General features: G+C 44.3%; 1 protein-coding gene across 1 annotated transcript in view; it reads right to left on the minus strand.

Annotated features, from left to right (window-relative positions):
• Positions 1-3067: 3067 nt before the first annotated feature.
• Positions 3068-21906, minus strand: part of LOC120041689 (retinal-specific phospholipid-transporting ATPase ABCA4-like) — a gene marked incomplete at its 5' end in the record, with an annotated part of 44177 nt that continues 25338 nt past the window's right edge. Inside the window, 10 exons of the mRNA XM_038986553.1 lie at positions 3068-3220; positions 3934-4183; positions 10777-10869; positions 17081-17184; positions 19394-19528; positions 19918-20059; positions 20288-20394; positions 20574-20636; positions 21278-21398; positions 21632-21761. Of these exons, the coding sequence (XP_038842481.1) occupies positions 3068-3220; positions 3934-4183; positions 10777-10869; positions 17081-17184; positions 19394-19528; positions 19918-20059; positions 20288-20394; positions 20574-20636; positions 21278-21398; positions 21632-21761 (1298 nt within the window). The remainder of the gene's footprint in view (positions 3221-3933; positions 4184-10776; positions 10870-17080; positions 17185-19393; positions 19529-19917; positions 20060-20287; positions 20395-20573; positions 20637-21277; positions 21399-21631; positions 21762-21906) is intronic.

The raw sequence follows: 21906 nt of genomic DNA on the forward strand, positions 1-21906 counted from the left end.
GTGTGGGATGAATACAATAGATTGGTTTGATTCCATGCAGTCGTGGAGAATTTATCGTTTTTTTATTTTTTATTCACCATAATCATTGTTGCTGCACAGTTCATGTGGGTGACAATGTGTATACTTTATAGTAGTGGTCTTGAACCTAGTGCACTTGAAGTCTAGTGCACTTGAAGTCTAGTGCACTTGAAGTCTAGTGCACTTGTTCCCCTGTTGAAGGACGAATGGCAACTAACCATAATATTTAACTTGTGTGATATTAATAGTATTTTATCTTATTTGTTTATGTTGTTAGTTTTACAGTGGGACTGTTTTATTTTTTTCACAGTAACGTTGTGATATTAATTAACCCATTTGGATTTAACAGGGTCAGTGTGTTGCTGTTAAAGCATGGCATCAGTTGATACACATATCTATTCTCATACATAATACTAGCTATGACAGGGATGGGCAACTGGCAACAGAGGGGCCTCTTTTGAAGGCCCTCGCTGGAGGGTCAGTGGGGGGGGGGGGGGGGGGGGGGGGGTGTAGAATACACAAGGTGCCATTTTAGAAATGTGGTTTTACATCAGCAGTTTTTCCTCTTGTTTTATCGGTCACTCAATTATCTCATGTCAGCTAACAGTTTTTCTCTTGTTTTATCGGTCACTCAATTATCTCATGTCAGCTAACAGTTTTTCTCTTGTTTTATCGGTCACTCAATTATCTCATGTCAGCTAACAGTTTTTCTCTTGTTTTATCAGTCACTCAATTATCTCATGTCAGCTAACAGTTTTTCTCTTGTTTTATCGGTCACTCAATTATCTCATGTCAGCTAACAGTTTTTCTCTTGTTTTATCGGTCACTGATAGTCACTCAATTAGCCATGTCAGCCAAAACAAATTTGATTAGTAAATTAGTCTAGCGGCCAGCTATCTAAACTTAGTAATCGTGGCGGAATCACCAGCCGGGGGGGGCCCCGTTTGATTTTGTTGGTCAGTCTCACATTTCTCTCCACCCCTATAGAAAAATGTGTAGAATTACAGGAAATTAGCTGTAAAACATCTCATTTTGTCCTCCGCCCCATGGCTGTGATGAGTAGATTACAGGAAATTAGCTGTAAAACATCTCATTTTGTCCTCCGCCCCGTGGCTGTGATGAGTAGAAATACAGGAAATTAGCTGTAAAACATCTCATTTTGTCCTCCGCCCCGTGGCTGTGATGAGTAGAAATACAGGAAATTAGCTGTAAAACATCTCATTTTGTTCTCCGCCCCGTGGCTGTGATGAGTAGATTACAGGAAATTAGCTGTAAAACATCTCATTTTGTCCTCCGCCCCGTGGCTGTGATGAGTAGATTACAGGAAATTAGCTGTAAAACATCTCATTTTGTCCTCCGCCCCATGGCTGTGATGAGTAGAAATGCAGGAAATTTGATAGAAAACTGTCAAATCTGCTCTCTGTCCCAATGGTCAAAATTTGGAGAATTGCAACAAACTTTCTTTAAAACGGCAACATTTTCTCTACATTCAATGGCAAAATGTATAGAATATATAAACCAAGCAAGATATTTCTACATTATTTGAACGGCTAAATAATTATTATTAGTTTTGGTATATAAAATGTGGGTACACAGACCCGCGAGCCACTATGGCCCCTCATAATGAGTTCACATTTTTTGTGGCCCCCAACCCCATCAAAGTTGCCCATCCCTGATGGTAGGAAATGGAAGCGTTATCCATTTGCACGGTATTCTTGATTAGAAACAGCATTTGTGACATGTTAAACTTCACAGTTATCATGACATTTCAAATGACAAACTGAAAATGACATGAAGTTTAAAAAAAAAAAAAAAAAATGGTATAAATGGTACAATAAAATAACAATTATTTTGTGGGTCGGTTTGTTTGTTACGTTGTGTTTGAGTCCACTACAACAGGTGTGATAGCCTATATCATATCCACAAATATGTATACGTGCAGGCTTTCATTCCAGCCAAGCAGAAACTCACCTGCTTCAACTAAGAGTCATCGTCTTCAATCGAGACTGCTTGGCTAGAACGAAAGCCTGCACCCACATCGTCCTCTGTGGTTAGAGTGTTGGGCCAGTCACTGAAAGGTTGCTAGATCGAATCCCCGAACTGACAAGGTAAAAATCTGTCGTTCTGCCCCTGAACAAGGCAATTAACCCACTGTTCCTAGGCCGTCATTGTAAATAAGAATTTGTTCTTAACTGATTTGCCTTGTTAAATAAAGGTAAAATAACATTGTTCCCCTGCACTATATATTAGGTGAGCATATAAAGCTGTGCTTAGGATATGACATCTGAAACACTACCTCTTCAAAGTGTATCTTAAATAATCCCACACCACCTCCCTCCCTACCAGCGCCGATAGCTACTTTGAGTGGGAAAAAATGACTTATTGTGATATGTGGTTGTCTCACCTAGCTCTCTGGATAAGAGCGTCTGCTCAATGACTAACACGTCCTAAAGTGATGAAAATGGCAAAACACATATATAAGCCAGGCAAGATTTTTTTCTACATTATTTGAAAGGCTATATAAATTATCTAAGCATTATTATTAGTTTTGGTATATAAATGTCAGTGTAAATGCAGCGCCATCTTGTGGTCCCGTATTGATACTGCGTAGTAATAATAATAAATAGGGGTCTTTTCTCTGTGTAGGTGTGTTTAATTGAAGAGGAAGCAGCCCCCTTATAAACCAAGGGAGAAAAAGGGGATGAGGAGAGGAAGCCACTCCAGACTATTGAGATACACCCTTGGTGTGTTTGAGGAGCTATCTGCTGTCAACTGACGTCTGTGTCCTGCAAACGTGACCTCGTCTTGTCTTTTGGCAGCCATTTTACACAATGCACAATCAACATGCAAAAATATGACTTCCAAAGTCTAAGGAACATATTCCAAACATAATTCATGAATCTAACCATAATTAATTTCAAAACGTTTTTCATAATACTGCCAGTGTGCCTGTGCATGTCTAGCTATTACGATACATTTTGTCGGTTTTACGCATTAAAACGTTTGACAATACATTCCGTAGGAAGTCATATTTTCACAGATTAAACTTTCAAGTTTTATTTTGTCTTCTGGTTTTTATCTTGATGGGGGAGACCTTGCGTTTCGTGGGGACATTTTGTTTTTCATTGCGCGCGTTGACCGCTCGGGGTTGTAAAACGTCCTCATCCTCTCCTGCCTGTTGCTTAGCAAAGTTCACAAACACCTGGAGAACAGAGAGAGAGAGAGAAATCCCATCACTATCAACACAATGTCAACGAAAACACTAATGTTCTATAAAAAGTTATTTTATAATCACGTTTTCGCTCACTGATCGCTAAGTACGGTACCATCAAATTTGTACTCAAGGATATTCTTTATTCAAGTCTTAATCACTCATAATAAATCACCCTGACCTCAGATGTCTTCCTGGCTGTGTATGATGAGGTCATATTGCTGAGTCTACCTTAAACATTGCCATGCTCATTACCTGTGGTCTATGTGGTCAGTGATACACCTTGTTGGTGCTTGTACTTAAACCTGACCCCAAACCCCTAATCCCTAATCTTATTACCATCCCTCTAGTTACCTGATCTAGTGTGGTCTGATAGACAGAGTAGTCACCTGATCTAGTGTGGTCTGATAGACAGAGTAGTCACCTGATCTAGTGTGGTCTGATAGACAGAGTAGTCACCTGATCTAGTGTGGTCTGATAGACAGAGTAGTTACCTGATCTAGTGTGGTCTGATAGACAGAGTAGTCACCTGATCTAGTGTGGTCTGATAGACAGAGTAGTTACCTGATCTAGTGTGGTCTGATAGACAGAGTAGTTACCTGATCGAGTGTGGTCTGATAGACAGAGTAGTTACCTGATCTAGTGTGGTCTGATAGACAGAGTAGTTACCTGATCGAGTGTGGTCTGATAGACAGAGTAGTTACCTGATCTAGTGTGGTCTGTGATACAGAGTAATCCTCTATATTGAGTTTGTCCTTGTTGGCGACCACCAGCTGGAAGATCCTAGCCAGTGAGGAGGAGGCGATCTCATACTGCAGAGTGTTGTAGTGTTTCTCTCTCTGGACACACCCCGGGAAGCTGCTCTCCATGAAGCTCTCCGCTGGACCCAGCTCTGGAGATACACCTGCTTTAGCTGCCTTTACCTTCATGGTCACCACGTAGCCGTCACCAAACCTGGAGAGGAGAGGGAGAGAGGTCACCACGTAGCCGTCACCAAACCTGGAGAGGAGAGGGGGAGAGAGAGAGGTCACCACGTAGCCATCACCAAACCTGGAGAGGAGAGGGAGAGAGGTCACCACGTAGCCGTCACCAAACCTGGAGAGGAGAGGGAGAGAGGTCACCACGTAGCCATCACCAAACCTGGAGAGGAGAGGGGGAGAGAGAGAGGTCACCACGTAGCCATCACCAAACCTGGAGAGGAGAGGGAGAGAGGTCACCACGTAGCCGTCACCAAATCTGGAGAGGAGAGGGAGAGAGGTCACCACGTAGCCATCACCAAACCTGGAGAGGAGAGGGAGAGAGGTCACCACGTAGCCATCACCAAACCTGGAGAGGAGAGGGAGAGAGAGGTCACCACGTAGCCATCACCAAACCTGGAGAGGGAGAGAGAGAGGTCACAACGTAGCCATCCCCAAACCTGGAGAGGAGAGGGAGAGAGGTCACCACGTAGCCATCACCAAACCTGGAGAGGAGAGGGGGAGAGAGAGAGGTCACCACGTAGCCATCACCGAAACCTGGAGGGAGAGAGAGGTCACCATGTAGCCATCACCAAACCTGGAGAGGAGAGGGGGAGGGAGAGAGATCACCACAGAGCCGTCACCAAACCTGGAGAGGAGGAGAGGGAGAGAGATCACCACGTAGCCATCACCACAACTGGAGAGGAGAGGGAGAGTTCACCACAGAGCCGTCACCAAACCTGGAGAGGAGAGAGAGAGATCACCATGTAGCCATCACCAAACCTGGAGAGGAGAGGGAGAGAGAGGACACCACATAGCCATCAACAAAACTGGAGAGGAGAGGGGGAGAGAGAGAGGTCACCACGTAGCCATCACCGAAACCTGGAGAGGGAGAGAGAGATCACCATGTAGCCATCACCAAACCTGGAGAGGAGAGGGGGAGAGAGAGAGGTCACCACAGAGCCGTCACCAAACCTGGAGAGGAGGAGAGAGAGAGGACACCACGTAGCCATCACCACAACTGGAGAGGAGAGGGAGAGGTCACCACAGAGCTGTCACCAAACCTGGAGAGGAGAGAGAGAGGTCACCATGTAGCCATCACCAAACCTGGAGAGGAGAGGGAGAGAGAGTTCACCACGTAGCCTTCACCAAACCTGGAGAGGGAGAGAGAGGTCACCATGTAGCCATCACCAAACCTGAGGAGGGGAGAGGGAGAGAGAGAGGTCACCACAGAGCCGTCACCAAACCTGGAGAGGAGAGGAGGAGAGAGAGAGGTCACCACGTAGCCATCACCACAACTGGAGAGGAGAGGGAGAGGTCACCACAGAGCCGTCATCAAACCTGGAGAGGAGAGGGAGAGGTCACCACATAGCCATCACCAAACCTGGAGAGGAGAGAGAGGTCACCACGTAGCCATCACTAAACCTGGAGAGGAGAGGGGGAGAGAGAGGTCACCATGTAGCCATCACCAAACCTGGAGAGGAGAGGGAGAGAGAGAGAGGTCACCATGTAGCCATCACCAAACCTGGAGAGGAGAGGGAGAGAGAGAGAGATCTACATGTAGCCATCACCAAACCTGGAGAGGAGAGGGTGAGAGAGGTCACCATTTAGCCATCACCAAACCTGGAGAGGAGAGGGAGAGAGAGAGGTCACCATGTAGCCATCACCAAACCTGAAGAGGAGAGAGAGAGAGAGAGGTCACCACGTAGCCATCACCAAACCTGAAGAGGAGAGAGAGAGGTCACCATGTAGCATCACCAAACCCGGAGAGGGAGAGAGAGAGAGAGTTCACCATGTAGCCATCACCAAACCTGGAGAGGAGAGAGGGAGAGAGAGGTCACCATGTAGTATCACCAAACCTGGAGAGGCAGAGAGAGAGAGAGGTCACCATGTAGCCATCACCAAACCAGGAGAGGAGAGGAGAGGGAGAGAGAGGGAGAGGTCACCACGTAGCCATCACCAAACCTGGAGAGGAGAGGGAGAGAGAGAGAGAGAGGTCTACATGTAGCCATCACCAAACCTGGAGAGGAGAGGGGGAGAGAGGTCACAATGTAGCCATCACCAAACCTGGAGAGGAGAGGGAGAGAGGTGTCACCATGCAGCCATCACCAAACCTGAAGAGGAGAGAGAGAGAACACCATGTAGCCATCACCAAACCGGAGAGGAGAGGAGAGGGAGAGAGAGTTCTCCCAGCCCAGAACTCCCTGGCTGGCTACATCACCATACTCTCCAAGCCCAGAACTCCCTGGCTGGCTACATCACCATACTCTCCCAGCCCAGAACTCCCTGGCTGGCTACATCACCATACTCTCCCAGCCCAGAACTCCCTGGCTGGCTACATCACCATACTCTCCCAGCCCAGAACTCCCTGGCTGGCTACATCACCATACTCTCCCAGCCCGGAACTCCCTGGCTGGCTACATCACCATACTCTCCCAGCCCAGAACTCCCTGGCTGGCTACATCACCATACTCTCCCAGCCCGGAACTCCCTGGCTGGCTACATCACCATACTCTCCCAGCCCGGAACTCCCTGGCTGGCTACATCACCATACTATCCCAGCCCGGAACTCCCTGGCTGGCTACATCACCATACTCTCCCAGCCCAGAACTCCCTGGCTGGCTACATCACCATACTATCCCAGCCCAGAACTCCCTGGCTGGCTACATCACCATACTCTCCCAGCCCAGAACTCCCTGGCTGACTACATCACCATACTCTCCCAGCCCAGAACTCCCTGGCTGGCTACATCACCATACTCTCCCAGCCCAGGACTCCCTGGCTGGCTACATCACCATACTCTCCCAGCCCAGAACTCCCTGGCTGGCTACATCACCATACTCTCCCAGCCCGGAACTCCCTGGCTGGCTACATCACCATACTCTCCCAGCCCAGAAATCCCTGGCTGGCTACTTATATTTGTCTGGTTACTCCATGTACTTATGGAAAACACTGTGATCAGTGACTCAATTAGATCTTGTCAAACCAGATGTGTTATTTTTCTTCTAATTTAATTAGAAATGATGTGATTGTTGTTAAAATCTTCCTCTCTTTTTTTATGGTCCTTCAAGACAGATAGGAACAATTGTCCTGGGACATGTGCAGTAGGGACAGAGTCTGGGGAGTGATGGGTATTCTGAGGCCAGTTCAGGATGAGCGCCTATGTAACATGGAAGACAGACTTACCTGTATTGAGGTGCTGTATGGTAACAGTATGGTAACAGAATTACTTTATTTGAGGTGCTGTATGGTAACAGTTTGGTTACAGACCTACTTGTATTTGAGGTGCTGTATGGAAACAGTATGGTAACAGACCTACTTGTATTTGAGGTGCTTTATGGTAACAGACCTACTTGTATTTGAGGTGCTGTTTGGTAACAGTTTGGTAACAGACCTACTTGTATTTGAGGTGCTGTATGGTAATAGTATGGTAACAGACCTACTTGTATTTGAGGTGCTGTATGGTAACAGACCTACTTGTATTTGAGGTGCTGTATGGAAAAAGACCTACTTGTATTTGAGGTGCTGTATGGTAACAGTATGGTAACATACCTACTTGTATTTGAGGTGCTGTATGGTAACAGTATGGTAACAGACTTACTTGTATTTGAGGTGCTGTATGGTAACAGACTTACTTGTATTTGAGGTGATGTATGGAAACAGTATGGTAACAGACCTACTTGTATTTGAGGTGCTGTATGGTAACAGACCTACTTGTATTTGAGGTGCTGTATGGTAACAGACCTACTTGTATTTGAGGTGCTGTATGGTAACAGACCTACTTGTATTTGAGGTGCTGTATGGAAACAGTATGGTAACAGACCTACTTGTATTTGAGGTGCAGTATGGTAACAGATCTACTTGTATTTGAGGTGCTGTATGGTAACAGTATGGTAACAGACCTACTTGTATTTCAGGTGCTGTATGGTAATAGTATGGTAACAGACCTACTTGTATTTGAGGTGCTGTATGGAAACAGTATGGTAACAGACCTACTTGTATTTGAGGTGCTGTATGGAAACAGACCTACTTGTATTTGAGGTGCTGTATGGTAACAGTATGGTAACAGACCTACTTGTATTTGAGGTGCTGTATGGTAACAGTATGGTAACAGACCTACTTGTATTTGAGGTGCTGTATGGTAACAGTATGGTAACAGACCTACTTATATTTGAGGTGCTGTATGGTAACAGTATGGTAACAGACCTACTTGTATTTGAGGTGCTGTATGGTAACAGTATGGTAACATACCTACTTGTATTTGAGGTGCTGTATGGTAACAGTATGGTAACAGACCTACTTGTATTTGAGGTGCTGTATGGTAACAGTATGGTAACAGACCTACTTGTATTTGAGGTGCTGTATGGAAACAGTATGGTAACAGACCTACTTGTATTTGAGGTGCTGTATGGTAACAGACCTACTTGTATTTGAGGTGCTGTATGGAAACAGACCTACTTGTATTTGAGGTGCTGTATGGTAACAGACCTACTTGTATTTGAGGTGCTGTATGGAAACAGTATGGTAACAGACCTACTTGTATTTGAGGTGCTGTATGGTAACAGACCTACTTGTATTTGAGGTGCTGTATGGAAACAGTATGGTAACAGACCTACTTGTATTTGAGGTGCTGTATGGTAACAGACCTACTTGTATTTGAGGTGCTGTATGGAAACAGTATGGTAACAGACCTACTTGTATTTGAGGTGCTGTATGGTAACAGACCTACTTGTATTTGAGGTGCTGTATGGTAACAGACCTACTTGTATTTGAGGTGCTGTATGGTAACAGACCTACTTGTATTTGAGGTGCTGTATGGTAACAGACCTACTTGTATTTGAGGTGCTGTATGGTAACAGACCTACTTGTATTTGAGGTGCTGTATGGAAACAGTATGGTAACAGACCTACTTGTATTTGAGGTGCTGTATGGTAACAGACCTACTTGTATTTGAGGTGCTGTATGGAAACAGTATGGTAACAGACCTACTTGTATTTGAGGTGCTGTATGGTAACAGACCTACTTGTATTTGAGGTGCTGTATGGAAACAGTATGGTAACAGACCTACTTGTATTTGAGGTGCTGTATGGAAACAGTATGGTAACAAACTTACTTGTATTTGAGGTGCTGTATGGAAACAGTATGGTAACAAACTTACTTGTATTTGAGGTGCTGTATGGAAACAGTATGGTAACAAACTTACTTGTATTTGAGGTGCTGTATGGAAACAGTATGGTAACAAACTTACTTGTATTTGAGGTGCTGTATGGTAACAGACCTACTTGTATTTGAGGTGCTGTATGGTAACAGACCTACTTGTATTTGAGGTGCTGTATGGAAACAGTATGGTAACAGACCTACTTGTATTTGAGGTGCTGTATGGAAACAGTATGGTAACAGACCTACTTGTATTTGAGGTGCTGTATGGTAACAGACCTACTTGTATTTGAGGTGCTGTATGGAAACAGTATGGTAACAGACCTACTTGTATTTGAGGTGCTGTATGGTAACAGACCTACTTGTATTTGAGGTGCTGTATGGTAACAGTATGGTAACAGACCTACTTGTATTTGAGGTGCTGTATGGTAACAGTATGGTAACAGACCTACTTGTATTTGAGGTGCTGTATGGTAACAGACCTACTTGTATTTGAGGTGCTGTATGGTAACAGACCTACTTGTATTTGAGGTGCTGTATGGTAACAGACCTACTTGTATTTGAGGTGCTGTATGGTAACAGACCTACTTGTATTTGAGGTGCTGTATGGAAACAGTATGGTAACAGACCTACTTGTATTTGAGGTGCTGTATGGTAACAGACCTACTTGTATTTGAGGTGCTGTATGGAAACAGTATGGTAACAGACCTACTTGTATTTGAGGTGCTGTATGGTAACAGACCTACTTGTATTTGAGGTGCTGTATGGTAACAGACCTACTTGTATTTGAGGTGCTGTATGGAAACAGTATGGTAACAGACCTACTTGTATTTGAGGTGCTGTATGGTAACAGGCCTACTTGTATTTGAGGTGCTGTATGGAAACAGTATGGTAACAGACCTACTTGTATTTGAGGTGCTGTATGGAAACAGTATGGTAACAGACCTACTTGTATTTGAGGTGCTGTATGGTAACAGACCTACTTGTATTTGAGGTGCTGTATGGAAACAGTATGGTAACAGACCTACTTGTATTTGAGGTGCTGTATGGTAACAGTATGGTAACAGACCTACTTGTATTTGAGGTGCTGTATGGTAACAGACCTACTTGTATTTGAGGTGCTGTATGGAAACAGACCTACTTGTATTTGAGGTGCTGTATGGAAACAGTATGGTAACAGACCTACTTGTATTTGAGGTGCTGTATGGTAACAGACCTACTTGTATTTGAGGTGCTGTATGGTAACAGACCTACTTGTATTTGAGGTGCTGTATGGAAACAGTATGGTAACAGACCTACTTGTATTTGAGGTGCTGTATGGTAACAGTATGGTAACAGACCTACTTGTATTTGAGGTGCTGTATGGTAACAGTATGGTAACAGACCTACTTGTATTTGAGGTGCTGTATGGTAACAGTATGGTAACAGACCTACTTGTATTTGAGGTGCTGTATGGTCCCCAGACATTTGAAGGTGCCGTTGACCATGATGGCCAAACGAGTGCACAGAGCTTCACACTCCTCCATGCTGGGGAGACAGAGACAGACAGACAGTCAATAGACAGAGACAGACAGGCAGTCAATAGGCAGAGACAGACAGACAGTCAACAGGCAGTCAACAGACAGAGACAGACAGGCAGAGACAGACAGGCAGTCAACAGGCAGAGACAGACAGTCAATAGGCAGAGACAGACAGGCAGTCAACAGGCAGTCAACAGACAGAGACAGACAGGCAGGCAGTCAACAGGCAGAGACAGACAGGCAGTCAACAGGCAGAGACAGACAGGCAGTCAACAGGCAGTCAACAGACAGAGACAGACAGGCAGAGACAGACAGGCATTCAACAGGCAGAGACAGACAGGCAGTCAACAGGCAGAGACAGGCAGGCAGTCAACAGGCAGAGACAGACAGGCAGTCAACAGGCAGATACAGACAGGCAGTCAACAGGCAGTCAACAGACAGAGACAGACAGGCAGAGACAGACAGGCAGTCAACAGACAGAGACAGACAGGCAGTCAACAGGCAGAGACAGACAGGCAGTCAACAGACATCAAACTTGCTTTTTTACCATTTCATCTTCCTTCCTTCCTCCCTCCCTCTATCCCTCCCTATCTCCTTCCTTCCTCCTTCCCCCACCATCCACTATCCCTCCTTCCCTCCCTATCTCCTTCCTTCCTCCTTCCCTCCCTCCCACTATCCCTCCTTCCCTCCCTATCTCCTTCCTTCCTCCTTCCCTCCCTCCCACTATCCCTCCCTATCTCCTTCCTTCCTCCTTCCCTCCCTCCCACTATCCCTCCCTATCTCCTTCCTTCCTCCTTCCCTCCCTCCCACTATCCCTCCTTCCCTCCCTCCCACTATCCCTCCCTATCTCCTTCCTTCCTCCTTCCCTCCCTCTCACTATCCCTCCTTCCCTCCCTCCCTCTCACTATCCCTCCTTCCCTCCCTCCCACTATCCCTCCCTATCTCCTTCCTTCCTCCTTCCCTCCCTCCCACTATCCCTCCCTCTCTCCTTCCTTCCTCCTTCCCTCCCTCCCACTATCCCTCCCTATCTCCTTCCTTCCTCCTTCCCTCCCTCCCACTATCCCTCCCTATCTCCTTCCCTCCCTCCCACTATCCCTCCCTATCTCCTTCCTTCCTCCTTCCCTCCCTCCCACTATCCCTCCTTCCCTCCCTCCCACTATCCCTCCCTATCTCCTTCCTTCCTCCTTCCCTCCCTCCCACTATCCCTCCCTATCTCCTTCCTTCCTCCTTCCCTCCCTCCCACTATCCCTCCCTATCTCCTTCCTTCCTACTTCCCTCCCTCCCACTATCCCTCCTTCCCACTATCCCTCTCTCGCTCTCTCTCTCTCTCTCTCTCTATATATATATATTCCTTCCTTCCTCTTTCCCTCTCCATTTCTCTTTTCAGTGAAACAAGCAGTTGGCCACTCCAGTGTAGCATCTGGTTTGCCCATGTGTACTGACATGACATTGACCATGTGTACTGACATGACATTGCCCATGTGTACTGACATGACATTACCCATGTGTACAGACATGACATTGACCATGTGTACTGACATGACATTGCCCATGTGTACTGACATGACATTACCCATGTGTACAGACATGACATTACCCATGTGTACAGACATGACATTGACCATGTGTACTGACATGACATTACCCATGTGAACTGACATGACATTGACCATGTGTACTGACATGATATTGCCCATGTGTACTGACATGACATTACCCATGTGTACTGACATTACCCATGTGTACTGACATGACATTGACCATGTGTACTGACATGACATTACCCATGTGTACTGACATGACATTACCCATGTGTACTGACATGACATTGCCCATGTGTACTGACATGACCCATGTGTACTGACATGACATTGCCCATGTGTACTGACATGACCCATGTGTACTGACATGAAATTACCCATGTGTACTGACATGACATTACCCATGTGTACTGACATGACATTACCCATGTGTACTGATATGACATTGACCATGTGTACTGACATGACATTGCCCATGTGTACTGACATGACATTACCCATGTGTACTGACATGAAATTACCCATGTGTACTGACATGACATTACCCATGTGTACTGATATTACCCATGTGTACTGACATGACATTGACCATGTGTACTGACATGACATTACCCATGTGTACTGACATGACATTACACATGTGTACTGACATGACATTGACCATGTGTACTGACATGACATTACCCATGTGTACTGACATGACATTGCCCATGTGTACTGACATGACATTGCCCATGTGTACTGACATGACATTGCCCATGTGTACTGACATGACATGACGCAAGTGTACTGACATAACATTGACCATGTGTACTGACATGACATTACCCATCTGTACTGACATTGACCATGTGTACTGACATGACATTGCCCATGTGTACTGACATGACATTACCCATGTGTACTGACATGACATTACCCATATGTACTGACATGACATTGACCATGTGTACTGACATTACCCATGTGTACTGACATGACATTACCCATGTGTACTGACATGACATTGCCCATGTGTACTGACATGACATTACCCATGTGTACTGACATGACATTACCCATGTGTACTGACATGACATTGACCATGTGTACTGACATGACATTACCCATGTGTACTGACATGACATTACCCATGTGTACTGACATGACATTACCCATGTGTACTGACATGACATTGCCCATGTGTACTGACATGACATTACCCATGTGTACTGACATTACCCATGTGTACTGACATGACATTGACCATGTGTACTGACATGACATTGACCATGTGTACTGACATGACATTGACCATGTGTACTGACATGACATTGACCATGTGTACTGACATGACATTGACCATGTGTACTGACATGACATTGACCATGTGTACTGACATGACCCATGTGTACTGACATGAAATTACCCATGTGTACTGACATGACATTGCCCATGTGTACTGACATGACATTACCCATGTGTACTGACATGACATTACCCATGTGTACTGACATGAAATTACCCATGTGTACTGACATGACATTACCCATGTGTACTGATATTACCCATGTGTACTGACATGACATTGACCATGTGTACTGACATGACATTACCCATGTGTACTGACATGACATTACACATGTGTACTGACATGACATTGACCATGTGTACTGACATGACATTACCCATGTGTACTGACATGACATTGCCCATGTGTACTGACATGACATTGCCCATGTGTACTGACATGACATTGCCCATGTGTACTGACATGACATGACGCAAGTGTACTGACATGACATTGACCATGTGTACTGACATGACATTACCCATCTGTACTGACATTGCCCATGTGTACTGACATGACATTACCCATGTGTACTGACATGACATTGACCATGTGTACTGACATGACATTACCCATGTGTACTGACATGAAATTACCCATGTGTACTGACATGAAATTACCCATGTGTACTGACATGACATTACCCATGTGTACTGATATGACATTGACCATGTGTACTGACATGACATTGCCCATGTGTACTGACATGACATTACCCATGTGTACTGACATGACATTGACCATGTGTACTGACATGACATTACCCATGTGTACTGACATGACATTACCCATGTGTACTGACATGACATTACCCATGTGTACTGACATGACATTGCCCATGTGTACTGACATGACATTACCCATGTGTACTGACATGACATTACCCATGTGTACTGACATGACATTGACCATGTGTACTGACATGACATTACCCATGTGTACTGACATGACATTACCCATGTGTACTGACATGACATTGCCCATGTGTACTGACATGACATTACCCATGTGTACTGACATTACCCATGTGTACTGACATGACATTGACCATGTGTACTGACATGACATTGACCATGTGTACTGACATGACATTGACCATGTGTACTGACATGACATTGACCATGTGTACTGACATGACATTGACCATGTGTACTGACATGACATTGACCATGTGTACTGACATGACCCATGTGTACTGACATGAAATTACCCATGTGTACTGACATGACATTGCCCATGTGTACTGACATGACATTACCCATGTGTACTGACATGACATTACCCATGTGTACTGACATGACATTGACCATGTGTACTGACATTACCCATGTGTACTGACATGACATTACCCATGTGTACTGACATGACATTGCCCATGTGTACTGACATGACATTACCCATGTGTACTGACATGACATTACCCATGTGTACTGACATTACCCATGTGTACTGACATGACATTGACCATGTGTACTGACATGACATTGACCATGTGTACTGACATGACATTGACCATGTGTACTGACATGACCCATGTGTACTGACATGACATTACCCACGTGTACTGACATGACATTACCCATGTGTACTGACATGACATTGACCATGTGTACTGACATGACATTACCCATGTGTACTGACATGACATTGCCCATGTGTACTGACATGACATTACCCATGTGTACTGACATTACCCATGTGTACTGACATGACAATACCCATGTGTACTGACATGACATTACCCATGTGTACTGACATGACATTGACCATGTGTACTGACATGACAATACCCATGTGTACTGACATGACATTGCCCATGTGTACTGACATGACATTGCCCATGTGTACTGACATGACATTACCCATGTGTACTGACATGACATTACCCATGTGTACTGACATGACATTACCCATTTCTACTGACATGACATCGCCCATGTGTACTGACATGACATCACCCATGTGTACTGACATGACATTGACCATGTGTACTGACATGACATTGACCATGTGTACTGACATGACATTGACCATGTGTACTGACATGACATTGCCCATGTGTACTGACATGACATTACCCATGTGTACTGACATGACCCATGTGTACTGACATTACCCATGTGTACTGACATGACATTACCCATGTGTACTGACATGACATTACCCATGTGTACTGACATGACATTTCCCATGTGTACTGACATTACCCATGTGTACTGACATGACATTGCCCATGTGTACTGACATGACATTGCCCATGTGTACTGACATGACATTACCCATGTGTACTGACATGACATTACCCATGTGTACTGACATGACATTACCCATTTGTACTGACATGACATCGCCCATGTGTACTGACATGACATCACCCATGTGTACTGACATGACATTGACCATGTGTACTGACATGACATTGACCATGTGTACTGACATGACATTGACCATGTGTACTGACATGACATTGCCCATGTGTACTGACATGACATTACCCATGTGTACTGACATGACCCATGTGTACTGACATTACCCATGTGTACTGACATGACATTACCCATGTGTACTGACATGACATTACCCATGTGTACTGACATGACATTTCCCATGTGTACTGACATTACCCATGTGTACTGACATGACATTGACCATGTGTACTGACATGACATTGACCATGTGTACTGACATGACATTACCCATGTGTACTGACATGACATTGACCATGTGTACTGACATGACATTACCCATGTGTACTGACATGACATTGACCATGTGTACTGACATTACATTACCCATGTGTACTGACATGGCATTACCCATGTGTACTGACATGACATTGACCATGTGTACTGACATTACATTACCCATGTGTACTGACATTACCCATGTGTACTGATATGACATTACCCATGTGTACTGGCATTACCCATGTGTACTGACTTGACATTACCCATGTGTACTGACATGACATTACCCATGTGTACTGACATGACATTACCCATGTGTACTGGCATTACCCATGTGTACTGACTTGACATTACCCATGTGTACTGACATGACATTACCCATGTGTACTGACATGACATTACCCATGTGTACTGACATGACATTACCCATGTGTACAGACATGACATTACCCATGTGTACAGACATGACATTACCCATGTGTACAGACATGACATTACCCATGTGTACTGACATGACATTACCCATGTTTACCATGTTGCTATGTCTTGGATCAACACCAACTACACTAGTTATGGTGAAGTAATACCATTGGACTGGACTTGTTTGGGAAGGTGTAGGGGCAGGGTGTGTGTGTGTGTGTGTGTGTGGGGGGGGGGTACCTGTGTGATGTCAAAACCACGGCCCTCCCGTCCTGGATGACGCTCATAATAGCAGTCCACAGGAACCGTCGGGAGTGGGGGTCCATACCTGTAGTGGGTTCATCCTATAAGGAGACACACACACGCGCGCACACACACACACACACACACACACACACACACACACACACACACACACACACACACACACACACACACACACACACACACACACACACACACACACACACACACGTTAACATGATGGACTGGGGCCCTATACAGCATAACTCTGAACACTGAATGTCTTATCACCATTAGCATATGGCAGCCATTTCACAGTAGTGGCAGTATGAACTGTGCCCAGTCTCCTGCCAGTCTCCTGCCAGTCTCCTGCCAGTGAATAAACCTCTCTAAACTGGGGCTGACTGAACCCATATGTTTTCCCCATCTGGAGGCAGAGAACATTTCGTTGACAAATCTCTGCATCAAAACAAACGAGCCAAAACACCGGCCTGGATGAGAATGCAGGACTGTCTCAATCGCCAGTAATGGAGAAAGAAAAGCCTGCATATGGTATACTGTATGTATTATGTATACTCTGTATACACTGTATGCATACTGTGTTATGTTGTATGTACACTGTATTATGCTGTATGTATCCTGTATACTGTATGTATTATACTGTATGTATACTGTATTATGCTGTATGTATACTGTATGTATTATGTATACTCTGTATACACTGTATGCATACTGTGTTATGTTGTATGTATACTGTATTATGCTGTATGTATCCTGTATACTGTATGTATTATACTGTATGTATACTGTATTATGCTGTATGTATACTGTGTGTATTATACTGTATGTATACTGTGTTATGCTGTATGTATCCTGTATACTGTATGTATTATACTGTATGTATACTGTATTATGCTGTATGTATACTGTGTGTATTATGTATACTGTATGTATTATACTGTATGTATTATGTATACTGTGTATACACTGTATGTATACTGTATGTATTATGTATACTGTATGTATTATGTATACTGTATGTAGACTGTATGTACACTGTATGTATAGCATATGTATAGTATAGTATATGTATAATATAGTATAGTGTATGTATAGTGTATGTACACTGTATGTACAGTATATGTATATGTATAGTATAGTGTATGTATAGTATAGTGTATGTGTAGTGTATGTGTAGTGTATGTACAGTGTATGTGTAGTGTGTGTATAGTCTATGTATAGTGTGTGTGTAGTGTGTGTATAGTGTATGTATAGTATATGTATAGTATAGTGAATGTATATTATAGTGTAGTGTATGTGTAGTGTATGTATATTATAGTGTAGTGTGTGTAGTGTATGTGTAGTATATTATAGTGTAGTGTATGTGTAGTGTGTATAGGGTATGTATATTATAGTGTAGTGTATGTGTAGTGTGTATAGGGTATGTATATTATAGTGTAGTGTATGTATATTATAGTGTATGTGTAGTGTATGTATATTATAGTATATTATAGTGTAGTGTATGTATATTGTAGTGTATGTGTAGTGTATGTATATTATAGTGTAGTGTATGTATAGTGTATGTATATTATAGTGTAGTGTGTGTAGTGTATGTGTAGTATATTATAGTGTAGTGTATGTGTAGTGTATGTATATTATAGTGTAGTGTATGTATATTATAGTGTAGTGTGTATGTATAGTGTATGTATATTATAGTGTAGTGTGTGTAGTGTATGTGTAGTATATTATAGTGTAGTGTATGTGTAGTGTATGTATATTATAGTGTAGTGTATGTATAGTGTATGTATATTATAGTGTAGTGTGTGTAGTGTATGTGTAGTATATTATAGTGTAGTGTATGTGTAGTGTATGTATATTATAGTGTAGTGTATGTATATTATAGTGTAGTGTGTATGTATAGTGTATGTATATTATAGTGTAGTGTATGTGTAGTGTATGTATGTATAGTGTCAATGTGTCAGTGTGTAGTGTATGTACACTTAGTCATACTGTATTTGTAATGTTGTCTAACTCTTAGTTGTCCATATCGTCACAGGAAGGAAGTAATGAAACAACACACAGCATGTCCAGCCTTCCTCTGTCTCTGGTCTGATTTCTAGGTCTTTTTGGTGCCCTACACAAGTGGACAAACATGTCACCCACACACTGTCCAAAAGACAAGCACATGTGGGAATTAATAAAGTCCCATGCCATTGGCTGACTCACCAGTATAACCAGCCAATCATAGCTGGTTCGGGAGTCTGCCCCGCCATTTCAATGGTAGGGGTAAACACTGATTGGTTGACTCACCAGTAGAACCAGGGCTGGGCAACCAATCATAGCGATGGCTGTGGAGAGTTTCCTCTTGTTGCCTCCGCTGTATGTCCCTGCACAGCGACCAGCGTACTCTGATAGGCCAAGCTTCTGGATGCCCCAATCTGCCACCTGGTGGGGAGACAGAAGAGGTGCGGAATGTGTTACAAACACAAAGGGTAAAATACATGCATGTTAACACAAATACATACACACACCTGCATACACACACATACAGTATGCACATATACACATACAGTACACTACACTCATGCACACACAAATACAGACAGACAGACAGACAGACAGACAGACAGACAGACAGACAGACAGACAGACAGACAGACAGACAGACAGACAGACAGACAGACAGACAGACAGAGAAGACCAGGCAGGCAGACAGACAGGCAGACAGACACACAGACAGAGAAGACCAGGCAGGCAGGCAGGCAGGCAGGCAGGCAGGCAGACAGGCAGACAGACAGGCAGACAGACAGACACTATATTCTATCTCTACTCACTCTACTGATGTCTGACTCAGGGACCCCTCGGAGGCGAGCGTAGAGGTACAGATGTTCCCTGCCTGTCAGCAGGTCGTCTATAGCGTCAAACTGAGGGCAGTAGCCCATGTTCTGGTGCACGTCCAGCATGTCTGACAGGATACTGAGTGACCACAGAGAAACACAGCTGCTTGGACATCGTTTGTTTCTACTGCATTGTGTGGATTCACTAAAAACGTTGATTCAAACTCAAATTCAAAAAGGCGGATCTCTACTTGCACAGTTTGTCAGTGGCTTTCTCAGGATGAATACAACAACATGGAGTCTTTTTCTGAATGGGGGGGTCCAAATACACACTATTTCCCCCACATGTTCCTACGATGTGTTGTACCTGTATCCAGCGACAGTGGCCTCTCCAGAACTAACGTCTGTGTCTCCAGTCAACATCTTGAAAGTGGTGGTTTTCCCAGCTCCGTTCACTCCTAACAGACCAAAACACTGACAGCACAGAGACACGGTCACACTAGTGACTAGTGGAACACTCCAATCTGTTAAAGAAATTAGGTGGGGCAGAAGGTAGGTGAAAGACTAGTGGAACACTCCAATCTGTTAAAGAAATTAGGTAGGGCAGAAGGTAGGTGAAAGTGACTATAAGGGGGGGGGGGGGGGGGGCAGACCTCTCCTGCAGGCACGCCCACACAGATCCTGTCCACCGCTTGTCTCGTCTTCCCAGAGTACGTCTGTAGAGAGGACAAAGAACCAGAGTACGTTTGTACAGAGGACACAGACTCACAGTATATAGGTAACAACACATGCCTACAATCCAATATGTCCTCACAGTTTCCTCTCTTTGACCTAGTAGGTTACACACCTCACAGTTTCCTCTCTTTGACCTAGTAGGTTACACACCTTACAGTTTCCTCTCTTTGACCTCGTAGGTTACACACCTCACAGTTTCCTCTCTTTGACCTAGTAGGTTACACACCTCACAGTTTCCTCTCTTTGACCTAGTAGGTTACACACCTCACAGTTTCCTCTCTTTGACCTAGTAGGTTACACACCTCACAGTTTCCTCTCTTTGACCTCGTAGGTTACACACCTCACAGTTTCCTCTCTTTGACCTAGTAGGTTTCACACCTCACAGTTTCCTCTCTTTGACCTAGTAGGTTACACACTTCACAGTTTCCTCTCTTTGACCTAGTAGGTTACACACTTCACAGTTTCCTCTCTTTGACCTAGTAGGTTACACACCTCATTTGACACATCCGGTTGTGATACAACAGATATTTGTGAGGAGTCTGTATGCACAAGTATGTTAAGACAAGTGTTGTGGTGGAGGGGTCTCCTATGTCGTATTCAGAGGGTCAAGATGACAGTTAACCTTGCAGAGGTCTCTGATCTGTAGGATGTCACTCTTGTTCCCGCCGTTATAGATCCTCTCTCTCTCCACCGCCACGTCCTCATCCTCGTCTTTAGGCGGGGGCCCTCGGAAGTCTGATAACCTGGAGGGGGGAAATGGATTGATTGACTCGTTGATTGATTGAGTGATTGATCAATACGACCCCTTTTCACACCAAATGTACGTCGAGTTTGAGATAACTGTGGTTCTAACTTGAATGATCCACTAAATTAGGTCAATTTTCAGTGTGAATGGGATTTTCATTTCCTGTTGTGCAAAGACGGATATAAAAAAAGAAAAATCCTTCCACACAGTGATATTGTAACAGTTCCTCACCAGTGGTCGAGGAAGAAGCGGTACTGTATGAGGATAGTGAAGAGGAAATAGACACATCCTTCTATAGCCATGAAGACCAGGTTCTTCCCTACAAAGTCCCATTTGAACGGATCCATGGCACGGTCCTCACCTGAAACACAACATGGGACAATGTACCAGGCCTTGATCCTCAGAAGAGTTTGTGCTAAAGCACGAACACATCTGGTTACCAGGCTAGAGACGGGCCCGAATGAATAGGCTGGAGGAGGAGGTCTAAAAGAATAGATGAGTGTAGA

The sequence above is a fragment of the Salvelinus namaycush genome, unplaced genomic scaffold, assembly GCF_016432855.1.
Source record: "Salvelinus namaycush isolate Seneca unplaced genomic scaffold, SaNama_1.0 Scaffold507, whole genome shotgun sequence".
Taxonomy (NCBI): domain Eukaryota; kingdom Metazoa; phylum Chordata; class Actinopteri; order Salmoniformes; family Salmonidae; genus Salvelinus; species Salvelinus namaycush.